This window comes from Rhopalosiphum padi, chromosome 4 (genome assembly GCF_020882245.1).
Source record: "Rhopalosiphum padi isolate XX-2018 chromosome 4, ASM2088224v1, whole genome shotgun sequence".
Taxonomy (NCBI): domain Eukaryota; kingdom Metazoa; phylum Arthropoda; class Insecta; order Hemiptera; family Aphididae; genus Rhopalosiphum; species Rhopalosiphum padi.
Window position 1 is genome coordinate 28,891,779 of NC_083600.1, and position 12,795 is coordinate 28,904,573.

General features: G+C 26.4%; 1 protein-coding gene across 2 annotated transcripts; it reads left to right on the top strand.

The window, feature by feature from the left end:
* LOC132930436 (homeobox protein unc-42-like) lies at positions 1–11,320 on the top strand. Of its 2 annotated transcripts, XM_060996313.1 has the most exons (8): positions 1–198; positions 275–648; positions 4,281–4,535; positions 6,794–6,936; positions 7,034–7,141; positions 8,639–8,824; positions 9,273–9,387; positions 10,743–11,320. In XM_060996313.1, exons 3-8 carry the CDS (start codon positions 4,289–4,291, stop codon positions 10,847–10,849), a joined length of 906 nt encoding a protein of 301 aa, XP_060852296.1. In that variant the 5' UTR covers positions 1–198; positions 275–648; positions 4,281–4,288; the 3' UTR covers positions 10,850–11,320. The 2 variants fall into 2 exon arrangements, with proteins under 2 accessions (XP_060852296.1, XP_060852295.1); XM_060996312.1 differs by having other exon boundaries at positions 1–648.
* Positions 11,321–12,795: the final 1,475 nt, after the last annotated feature.

The following is a 12,795-nucleotide window of genomic DNA, read 5'->3' on the forward strand; positions in this document are numbered from 1 at the left end:
TAGTACTCCGTAATTTCGTTAGTCACTTCTAGTTTGGCATCGGATGACGCGCTCTTTCGTTAATCGGACACTCCGGTCATCCCAAACCAATTCAATTTAAATCATAATCACCGTCCAACCAACGATTTGGAGTTATTCATTTTTATTTTTTTATTTCGTTGAGATACTGGAATTTTTTTCTTCCCGAAACGTCACCGCGTACGTAAAAAAAATTATTTTCATAAACCAATTATAATCGCCCGCTATCATAATCACGCGTTGTTTATGTTCATAGTTTTTGTATTTCGATTCGTCTGTTCACGGAGCCGCCGTCGCCGTCATTGTATTCACCGTCGAGTATAATACACCTAAATAAATTTCAATAAAAGTCACGATCACTTTGCCAAGTCGTACACTGCATTCACACCAGTACCGCCGTAGCCATCACTGTTGCAGAACCATCGTCACTGCCGCGTGCCTGCACCCTTGCGGAGCAGCGTCGACGTTTTGCGACCCGGCGTTCAGTAACGGGCACCGCGATTGATCTGAAAGGTGTGGCGGGTGGTGATCCGCACCACCCGCACAACATTTTCCCCGCACTGTTCTCGAGACAGTTGAACTTCAACAACGGGTCACACCATCACGGTGGTACGGCACACTCGTCTTCGGGTAAGTTTGATATTCACGTGCAATAATAAAAATAATATACTATATAGGGGCATAATTTGCGCGTTACTGCCGGTATCGCGGTCTATGCGCTTGCAACTAGAGCTGCAGTTTCTCGCGCTTAATGATAAAATTAAAATATCTGTGCATTGAAAATTCATATTGATCATATACGCGGTGTATAATTACGCGTATCATGCCAGAACAACCCCTATTTTTTAAATAAAATTTCCATTCAAAATTTTTGTTGTGCGTTAGTTTGATATACTCTGGATAAGGGCGGTGGTAAGAAAAACAAACGCTCTTTTGAAAGTTATAATACATTTATATAGTTACACAGTTGTTTTGAATAATGTTTATAGGTATACTCATTTACGTACGCAGACATTTCTGTGTCTCTCCATTATCATTTGTAGTTTTTTTTTTGTTGTCTCATAAATATATTAATATACTATAAAATTCATGATAAAACTTTTAGGATAATATAATAGTTTGAGATTATATATATATATATTAATATGTTTATATACCTAGATTATAATTTATTATGTTAGATTGTTAAAGATATTTTGAGTTGCCATCGTCAAAAGTGCTTACAAATTAGTAAAATTAAATTGGGATTTGCATTCTTCCAGTTTTACGTATGACACTATGACTTATAGGTTATAGATAATTAGTTATATCTATGTTGATATTGTTACATAATTTGGAAGTATTACCTTCGGCCTACCTAATAAATACTTAAATATATATTTATTTTTTATCAGAAGTTACCTACGATCATTGTAAGGCCAACGGCAATTAAACGTAACATTTGTTTTTGATAAAACTATAGAAATATTATATAATGATAGTATTTACCAAAAAAAAAATAAATTATACAAAGATAGTACCTACAACCTATATACATTTTATTATTATATTTTACTAATGCGATTTATAGATATTACTGATATGAATTCAAGTAGTTTGAGGATGTTGTTTGATTGGTTCCAGGTTAAGTTTCTGAAAGATCGTATCGGAAACTCCCGATGTGCTTCTTTCCGTCTCGTAAGCCTTGCATTCGGAATAATATGTCTCATTGTGGGGGGGAGATATTAGTACATTTAGTACCTAAGTTTGGCCTTAGAGACAATTATATAATATATATATAGGGAAGATTTAATTTTTTTAAAGTGTTTTTAAGAGGCGTGTATAAATGCCATATATAATGGAGGTTCATGTTTTCTTATTTTGTAGTCTGCAGGGAAAGATTAAAAGCATAGGTGGTTTTTTTCACTTCACTAAGTTTGATTGAGAATTTTAATCATTGGTAAGAAAAAAAATAAATTATAGATTATAGATGGATGAATGAGCTAGTTTGGAGAGCTGTCAGCTTATTATTTGCTATTTATGTTACTTATTTACCAATCTTTATTATATATAAATATATAATAGTTAATTAATACTAGTATCGATTTGATTCTAAAATTCGGTTTGATAATACTTCAATGGTTTTTCAAAAAAAAATTGTGTTTTTTTTGGTTTTTCAAATATGAAATTGAAACAAATAATATGCGTTATGTATTTTATTACTAAATACAAATTATATTTTGCTTATTATACTTAATAGTTTATAATATCCAATTACTTGAATCTAGATTTAAAATACATACATATTAGATGTAGTTAATGGAATTTTTTTATCAAATATACAATTCAATTATATTAAATATTTGAAAACTCACCTTAAAAATGGAAACGTAAATGATTATTAAAGTAATTTTCACTTATGTACCTATACAATATAAATAGATATAATATAAATATACCTATAGTATACATTGATTCAATAATCGATTTATTTGAAAACAGAATAATTAATATTTTATTATAAACTATGCATAAGTAATTTAAGTAATTGCATATTGTCTCGACTATGAAGTTAATTATTTATATTAATAGTTTATTAAGTTTATTTTGTTAATTTCTAAGATTCAGATTTATGTCTAGTTTCAATTGGTGGGTATAATGCGTACCAATATATTTTACTTATAGACGCATGCATATATAAAATGTGTATACGAGTATAATACAATATACTTAAATTTGTTCTTAACGCCTTATGCTTAATAAAAACTAAACAATTTATACAAATTTAATTGTCTTGTAGAATGGGAAATGGCTGATTTATAAATGTTTTATGATTTACGAGTTATGGGGACATCAGGTATGATAAATCATTATGCTTGATAATATAGTAAGTTCACTATCAGACAAATATCAATTATTCTTTTATAATAGATATATGTGGCACATATATAATTGATAACAATATATAATAAAAGTACGTGAAGTGTGGATACGCACGCGTCAGTATATTATACCAGACTTAAATGTACACGATCCACCCATATCTAAATCGGTATGATTAAATGTATTGTGGGAGGATGAAGCTTCACTATACATCTCGTAAGGGCTTTACACCCTTCTCACACACATATTCATTACTAAGGCTACTTCTAAAAGTGCAGTAAATACTAAATATGCATGAATATTTACTCTTAAGAATGTACACATATGGTTTAAAACAAAAAAAAAATATTGAAAATATTTGCACTAAAAATAATAAAATAACTTATTTAAATTGACAAATTAAAAAATAAGTAAAAAAAACTATTGTTAATTTACTAGTAGTTTAATGAAATAGATTTTTAGCTTAAATATTATAAATTAATTTAATTTTTTAAAAAAAATATGCAATTGCAACAACAATTAATAAAATACACAATCACATAATTTAAATGCAAAATAATTTATTTTTTCAGAACTATAATAACAAGCGTAAAAGTATTTTACGGGTATACATTCGGTAAATCGTTCGGATCAATTTAGTTTGAAATATTTCTTATAATAATGATTAAAAAAGAGATTAAAAACAGTCTTGTGTCATAATTGACCATTTATGTGTATTGACACTATATCTCATTGTTGAAAATACTTTATGAATTGATGTCGAAGAAGTTAGTAAGGTCAGAACTAACAGTTTAGAAGGTTATAGAAATTTGAAAAAGTTAAAATGTTGATGTTTTTCTAGTAAAATTGTTTGATGTTTGTGTTCTGATTTATTACTATAATTTTTAATATTGTAGATTTTGACATAATCGCCTCTTGGTGATAAAATAATTTGACAAAAAAAAAAAAAAATGATATTATTATTTATTATGTTCCGACGGGATGATATTATGAAACATGATTTAAAATGAGATATTATAAGAATTACTTCATGAGTACTTGTATTATTACTTTATTATCGCTTTTCACCAAAAGTTCAATGTAATAAACATAATCATTTATCTTAATGACAGATATAACAATTATTATTATTTTTTAAATCGCTTAAAGATTAATCAATAATATTTTTTAAATTAAGATGGCCTAAAATTCTGGAAGCTAATATTTCCTAATATTATGCTATTCGTATAGAGGGGATATATCTATAAGCATCAATCGTACAACCGGACTTAAACTTATTACCATTTTCTTTATATAAATGGATGATTAATTTTACTATTGAATAACGTCAATATAATATCGAGTTATTAGATGTGCAGCATGTATTTAACGACAGCGCTTGTCGATGTTTTTTGTTTTAGGCAAACTCATGATGGACGATTTGCGACCAGGTCTTGGAGGAATATTGGGCTTGATGGACCATGATCACCATCATCATCACCTTCACCATCACCACCCGACTGCGGTGCATGCGGACAAACAACGGGCCTCAAAGGGGGCCAGCGACTCGTCCAATGAACTCGGCTCGTTGTACGGATTGCCAGTGAACGCGGCCGGCGATTCGTCTCATCACAATACACCGTCCCCTGGACGAGGATCGTTAGCTGAACAGACTAGTACGTATAATATGCAAATTACAAACCCTTTACTATATTAGAATGGCATAAATTATATTTTAATATGATAATATATATATATATATAATTATAACGATTGGGCCGTTGATGGTAGCAAATCTATTGATACTAGATGCTATTTGTTACTATAAATAGTTCTTAATTCTTAAGATTTAACGATTTTATAAAAATAATTTCTACTTTTTATGTAAATTATAATGATACTTCTAAAATAATTTATTTAATAAAAGCTAACCTAATTTATTAAATTAAAGTACATTTTACTGTTTTGAAATAATATTATATACAATTATTAATTTTATACAAATTAAGATTACATAGAGATTAGTAGGTACATAACTATATTCAAAATATCTTGATTTTTTTTTTTTACAAAATAATTGGCATATCTCATATAGTTATTTTTAGATGAATTTATAATTTTTAACTTATAAATTCTCATTATCTGCATACTATCATTTCATTAGTTACCTTTTCAATAAATTGAAGAATCACTCATAATGATAAAACTGTACAATTTTACTTAAATTATAATTTTTTTTAAATATTGAAATATAAATATAACAGGACAAATAATGATGATTTGCCAAACCTGATGCTTAACTTCATTTTTCCTTTAACAATACATTTATTGAAACTATTTGACTTTTGGTAGTTTTAAATATGCTTAAAACTCATAGTTACTATTAAAAAAATAGGCAGTTTATTATAGCCTTACAAAATATTTAATTACATTTTTTAAATGGAACCATCATTTTTCTACTGTGAATTATTGAGCTTATCATTTTTACTAGAAATCTGTATTCATCTGAATCTAAATTCAAACAAGTGACTTCTGAGTTATTAATCTTAATGTATATATTATGATAGTACCTAGTCTTTAATAATGACCTTATTCCAAACTTATATTTTTTTTAGTAAAATATAAAATAGATTTAATATTTAGTCTAGCATAATTAGATATAATTACCTATTATCCAATGACAATCTTTATAAATTGTACAATTTTTAATACATTACATTTATAGTTAATAGTATTTAATATAATTTAGAGACCATATAATTAACTATAATCATTGATCTATTATTAGGGACTACTGTCCTTGGAACTTAAAGTACAATATTTAAAAAAAAATCATCTCCGTCGATAATAAAAAGAGTTTGCATTCATCAAAGATAAATTGTTAAATGGTAGAAAAATCTTAGAATTAAAATATGATATGATCATTAATACGTAGGTATATTTAAAATGTCCTAAATCATAATTTAAACAAACGCATTGTTAATAAAAATGGAGTTCAGCTGTCCTGTATAACTTATACTATATACAAACTTTGAACATGTATGTACTTTGTGTATACTGTACACATAATATTATTATGTCTCATTAAATAAATATTTGTACTTTTAATAATTATAAAACAAGTAATACTTGCTTCTAGATTTGTAATTAAATATTAGTATGCCCTTTTTTTTTAATGTGTAATAAATAGTTGACATTTTACTATATTTTTAGGAATTATTTTTTATAGAAAAAATTGTATACATTTAAAAATGTTTAATTGAAGTATATACTAATTTAATTAAATAATGTAACTTCTTTTAAATGTACATAAATATACATGATGTTTTAGTTTTAAATTTTAAAACAATATTTTATAGCTTTATATATATATATATTAAATTTATAATTATAAACTTAATATATTTGTGTTCTTTGTAACTATATTTATAAAGTTTTCTATATTCATTTAGGTATAGGTGTATCTATATTACTTTTATTATTTTCTTGAATAAATTACAAGCATTCAAGAGGTTTTTCATATTCTGAACTTTAAAGTGTTTGATGTTAGTGCTTCATAAACATACAAACCGAGAATTTTTAATTAAAAGCAAATTTTCTAAAACGCGGAAATACCTGCAGTCAAAGGATAAATGTAATTTACTAACAAACCATAACAATTTGAATAATGAGAATAATTTAATTAGGTATTTTACAAAAGCAAAATTTAAACTGTTATTTCCAGTAATAATAAAATAATAATAAAATCAATACTATTTATGATAGGTATAGACAGTTTATAACCAGAAGGTTTCAAATCAAAATATATACCTATATTTGTCACTGGTAGATTAAGTGGAAATGGAATGTGATTAATAGTCTTAAATTAATAATATTATAATCACATAATTTCATAAACAGACCAATTTCAAAAATAATTTTGTTATAATTTTAGCATCTGAAGGAGCGTTTAAAAAATTGAAAACGGAACCTTTAACATCTGTAGGTAGCATAAGTGCAAGTCATTCTGGTCACACTCCTACTACAGCTACGTGCCCGACTCCAGCGAGACGAAGACACCGTACGACTTTTACCCAGGTCAGTTATCGATAACGATACATAATACCTCAATGTGTAATATACTCGTTATAATCTATGTAAAATATTTAAAAATTGTTCATATTTTTTTTTTTAGGAACAACTGGCAGAGCTAGAAGCTGCTTTTGCAAAGTCTCATTACCCCGATATCTATTGTAGGGAGGAATTAGCAAGAAGTACAAAACTCAATGAAGCTAGAATACAGGTTAGTCTATGTTAAAAACTGTGATAATAACGGGTAGATATACTTATACTTTTAACTTTGATACGGTATGACATTTAAATTATTAAACTTATAAACTAAACGAAATTACTAAAAAATCAGACGTCGGTTGAACCGAAAAGTGTATAGCATTTTCGTTGCATGCCATGGTCAGTTGTAAATGGTGCAATGTTGTTTTCATAAAATTTGATACATTTATATATTATGCTATGTATATTGTGTGATGTGTTGAATTTATAAATAGTTTAACTAAAATCATTAGTTGTATGAATGTATAAATATAGTATACTCTCATTGCCACCTGCAGCATGCTCATTTTATTGATATATATATTTCGCAAGGTTGCTTTCGAATTATTATAATATTATACGGCCGATATATATATTTTTTATTTAAATTTATCTATTTACTAATAAGTAATGATAGGAAATCTGTATATTATTCATACGATGTATGGTTATATACGATTTATTATCGATATGATTCGTATGAGTGTGATAATAATATAATATAGAACCAATATATAGACTTAAGATAAAATATATAAAATAGTAGTGAGTAATAATATAACAATATAATAATAAAATATAATTTTCTGTAAATATCGTAATAAACTTCATTTAAGATTGATAGATTATCTGGTTTATACAAATCAAATAAAGTTAATTTAATAATTTATTAGATGTTTTAAGAATAAGGAAAATGTAAGGTATAAACGTGAAAAATATTTAAAGACATTAAAACATGATAAATGTTTTGGCCAAGAAATATAACCATTAAACAGTTTGTATACAAAGGATGAATCAATAAATTGGCAATGTCTACCATATCATTCTAAATTAGTTCTTACTATAGGGTTGTCTAGATCATAATATAATATTTATACCAATCATATTACATTAGTTTTTTGTGTATTTATGCATTTAACAATAACAAATAATTATAGTCATGTATATACAATATACATGTTTGATGTTGATATTGTTTTTAAATGATTTTTAATTGTAGGTATAGTGTATATCTATTGTTAATTAAACACTTATAGTCATTTAATTCTGAAATTGTGTACAGAAAGTTTAAAATTATAATGCTTTATACGTTATTTGTATGCACGGCGAATCGTGATGTATTAAAAATAATACAATATATTATTTAAGAATTTAGAGTTATAAATACGACACGCGTTTAATAGCAATGCAGGGGTAAGGACAGGGACAGGGTGAGTCACCGACTTTCCCTCAATCATTGTCCCCGAGAACATCACACAGGGACCACTGTAATTGAATTTATCATCCAAAATGTATTTCCGGGAACATAAAGGGATACGTTTTCCCTGCAGGGTTTTAAAAGGCCATACTTTCCCGAATATTTTATACACTTGCACACTATACATAGTGATAAAACGAGTTTGTAATGACTTGAAAAGGGGAGAGGATGTTTTTGCATTGGACAATGACGATGACGATGACGATGTTATAGGTATGGTTTCAAAACCGAAGGGCCAAGTACAGAAAACAGGAAAAGCAATTGCAAAAGGCTTTGGCCCCGCCCTCCATGCTTCCCGGATGTAACGGGGCCGCCATGATGAGAAACATCTACCCTTCAGCTTCCAGAACGTACCAAGCTTACCCGCACCCGAATAGCATGAACAGATACCATCCGCAGGTAAAGAATATCATTACTATTATTATAATTTTAACGTATTTAGAACTTGTTAAATATATTCTGTCCACGACGTGTATCTATAACGGTTTAATATACACAGTGCATAATGTATATACCTAATATAACGTTTATCAAATATTTAAATATTTAATTTATTGATATCCTTTATTATGTATTAATAATATTATTTTTATTATGATTTTATTTTTAATGCCATAATGGTATTATATGGTTTATAACTTGATAAATTGAGTACCTACGTAAATTAATTTATCAATTATTTTAGATAATTATTCAAATAAAACTAAACAAAAAACGTTTAAAGTTTCGTTTCTTATAAATTAAAATGAATACATTCATGAAGTTTATAATAAAAAAAATTATCTTTAATTATATTTTAATTCCAGTAGGTAAGCTAATAAAAGAAACATTTTTTTTTTGTACGTAGATGTCATCCAGTTCGTACATGTCTACAGCCGTGATGAGCCAACCGTTCACAGTCACTAGCCATCATTCTAATCCAACTGCTTCTTCTAATCAGTCTTCTATTACGACACCTGCAGGTATATAGTAGTCAGCTTACATTATTATTAATATTTTGTAGTTACCTATAATATTATTTAAGTAAGCCAATTAGGTATAAATATGACTTTATTGAAGATAAAAAGTCTTGATTATTACACACTTAAATATTATACAAAACGTAAAATAAATTGAGTTTTTCTATTATTATAACTAATAAAGTGAAAGTCTTATGCATAAAACCATTAATTGACAATAATTAATTATTAAGTTTGAAAATAAAAACAATTTTATTTGAATCTAATCCATTTCTGAATTATAGAAAAGTCTATAAAAAACTGTTGATGATTTTTATTAAAAACGATTAAGTAACTTATATTTATTAGCACCAACCTAGTTGGCACTTATCTAGTTCTACAATTATTTTCATGATTTTGTCAAAATTAATGGAAAACACATACAATTATTTGTTTATAAAATCACGTCTGCTTATAGCTATTATTAATCTAAAGAGGTTTTCATCAAGCTTTTAATTCTCAAAACTATTTGTCGAAAACCAAAAAATGTAAAAACTCATTGTTATAAAACAAAAACATTTTACTTAGATTATAAAATTCTAACATTTAAATTTAAAAAACTTATAATTATAGAGACATATTATTATGACAATCATTTAATATACGCTATAATTACGTCACGGTAAAGCTTTGTTTAGGTACCTTTTCAAACATTTTTAATAGATTAACAATGTACTTATTCCATTACAACGTTATAGAAGATCATAAAAAGTTTTCCGACTGTTAATTTTAAGTCGTAGTCGAATTATATTTAACTATATAAATTATTTGAGAGTTATCATTTATAAATTGAAATTTATATGGCAATCGATGTTTATAATTATATAGATCTCCAACGTATATCTCATGGATCTATGTATCAACAATAAACATGTATATATTTTATATTGTCACATAAAAGCTTAAAAAAAACCTAACGTTTATATTATATAAAATATATTGTTGTAAAGACACTAATTATTTGTAATTTTATTATTTTATTTATTTGTATTTACCTACTTATATTATATGGAATTATAGCAATAATAGTTTTGTATATTTCAAATTGAGTACGTAGTGAAAAACAATTTGTATGGGAACGAGTATTATTAAGGTGCTCATTTATGCTTAATTGCCATTTTGCCAATGATGCTTTATTGTGTACGTGATATAATATAAAATAGTCCTATAACAAGATAAACTATTGTAAACGATAGGTATACGTCCTATATTTACTTACAATTCTTATAAGTCAAATAGTAACTAATTTTGTTATACACTTGCAACTTGTTTCAAACAAATGAAATAGTAATGTAATTATCTACCGTTCGATTTTTCAGGAATGATGCCAGAAGAAGAATGGTACAATAAAAGTTTATCGGCATTACGGATGAACTCCGGACATCATCCAAATCTCACCACACCAATGTTACAATATCAAACATAGATTTGCTGTGATAATACTATAGATACATAATATGATAATATTATGATTGTATGCTAATTGAATTATTTTAAATAATTATTATATTACGGGCTGAATCGTTCATGTTTTAAAAACCACGCGCCACTTTTTCGTGTACTTATAACCTCAATAGAATACTATTCAAAGTCTTGAAACTCTTTTTGCTGATTTGTGTACAAAAATACCATAGAACTCACTTCAATCTATTTATAAGTTATTTATAACAACGGTTGTACCTATGTAAATATATAATATATATTTTTCGTTTGGTTTGTTTTTTATCACTTTGGAAATTCTTTAAGATTTATTACTATAGATATTTATACGTTTTTTTCGATTTTTACGATTGATTAATATTATTGAAAATAATCTACAATTATAACGTAATTTATATTATATATAGTACCTATTGTAAACGGAATTGTAAATATACACGTTTTAATTATGTAATTATATGTTGGTGTGTGTACCTACCTAATTTTCTTTGATTTGAAATATATTATTTGACTAAATCTAGTTAATTAGACTTTGAACTTATATCAGTTTCTGTAAATATAAGTTTAAAAACCTTCAAAAAGTAAAATTATTTAAACGAATTTGTCGACAAGAAAAATTGAATTCAGACTATAGTTTACCTTCTATTATAGCTTATCATATATGTAATATTTTCATTATCATTGTTATAATAGCCAATATTGCGTATAAAGGTTATATTTATCCGAACAACATAATTTGTTTTTCTACTATGCCGTTCGACTAAATATATGATTAATATTATAGTTTAAATGTTTATAGTATCAGTGTATCACCAAGTACACCTGTATACTATACAATGGAGTAAGTATTGTGCAAACGGTTCACCCCCACGAGGCGATAACACAAGGAAAAAAGAAAAAAAAAGTATACAATAATGTATGTATAGTGTATACACATTGATTTACTACATTTGTATTCATAATATACGAGTAATTTTAATGCACTCTTCTACTCAAACAATACTTTGTTTCAATAATTAAGTTTGAACTAATATAATATATTGAGCCATCATACGTCTAACACATTAAAAAAAAAAAAAAAAATGAGTAACAAAATAGTAGGAAATCATATTATCATAGTATTATTTATAATATATAATACAAGAACAAGACTATCGTATTATAATGAATGAATTAAATAATTATCATATTTACTTTAATAATAATTGTCGATTGTCAGAATTACAGACAATATTCCTCTCCAGTAATTTATACGATTCTATTATAACATCAAATCAATTATATGTATGGTTCAACCACTTGTTTGTGCCTAATTTGACACCAGAAGAACTTAATCTCATAAAATATGATAATACAGAATTTTATGATATTTTTTTTATAAATAAACATATAATGTTTATTATTTTTTAAATATTCAATATAAGTTACCCCTTACCTAAAAGAATGTATGTGGACTGCAGTTTATCTAATAACTATAGGTACATAGACTTCTATATCACCATATCTTCATTTATATTATAAAGTTTTATCAAATAATGTCAAATATACTTACGAGTATATTATAACATAATTTGATAAAAGAATTTGCTTAACTTTGACCATTGGTTTCATTTAGTTATACCGTGTGCCCAGAAAACAGGGTACACTTTATCACTCATTACCCGGGACACACAGTATACTAATGTATTATACTAAAACAAACTACACTAATATTTTTGCACTGCATTTTGAATAAGAGCAACCTGTCTTATTGATTTTTTAGTTAATTGCTATATGTATATTTATTTTAGGGATGGTAAGACATTTGTAAAGTTTCCCCCTTTTCTTCAAAAATTATAAAGTCTATTATTTATCTTTTTAATAAAAAAACTTAAAGTTTTCGTTAAGCATTGATTTTATAGTACCTATACTATATAATGGAATGGTTATATA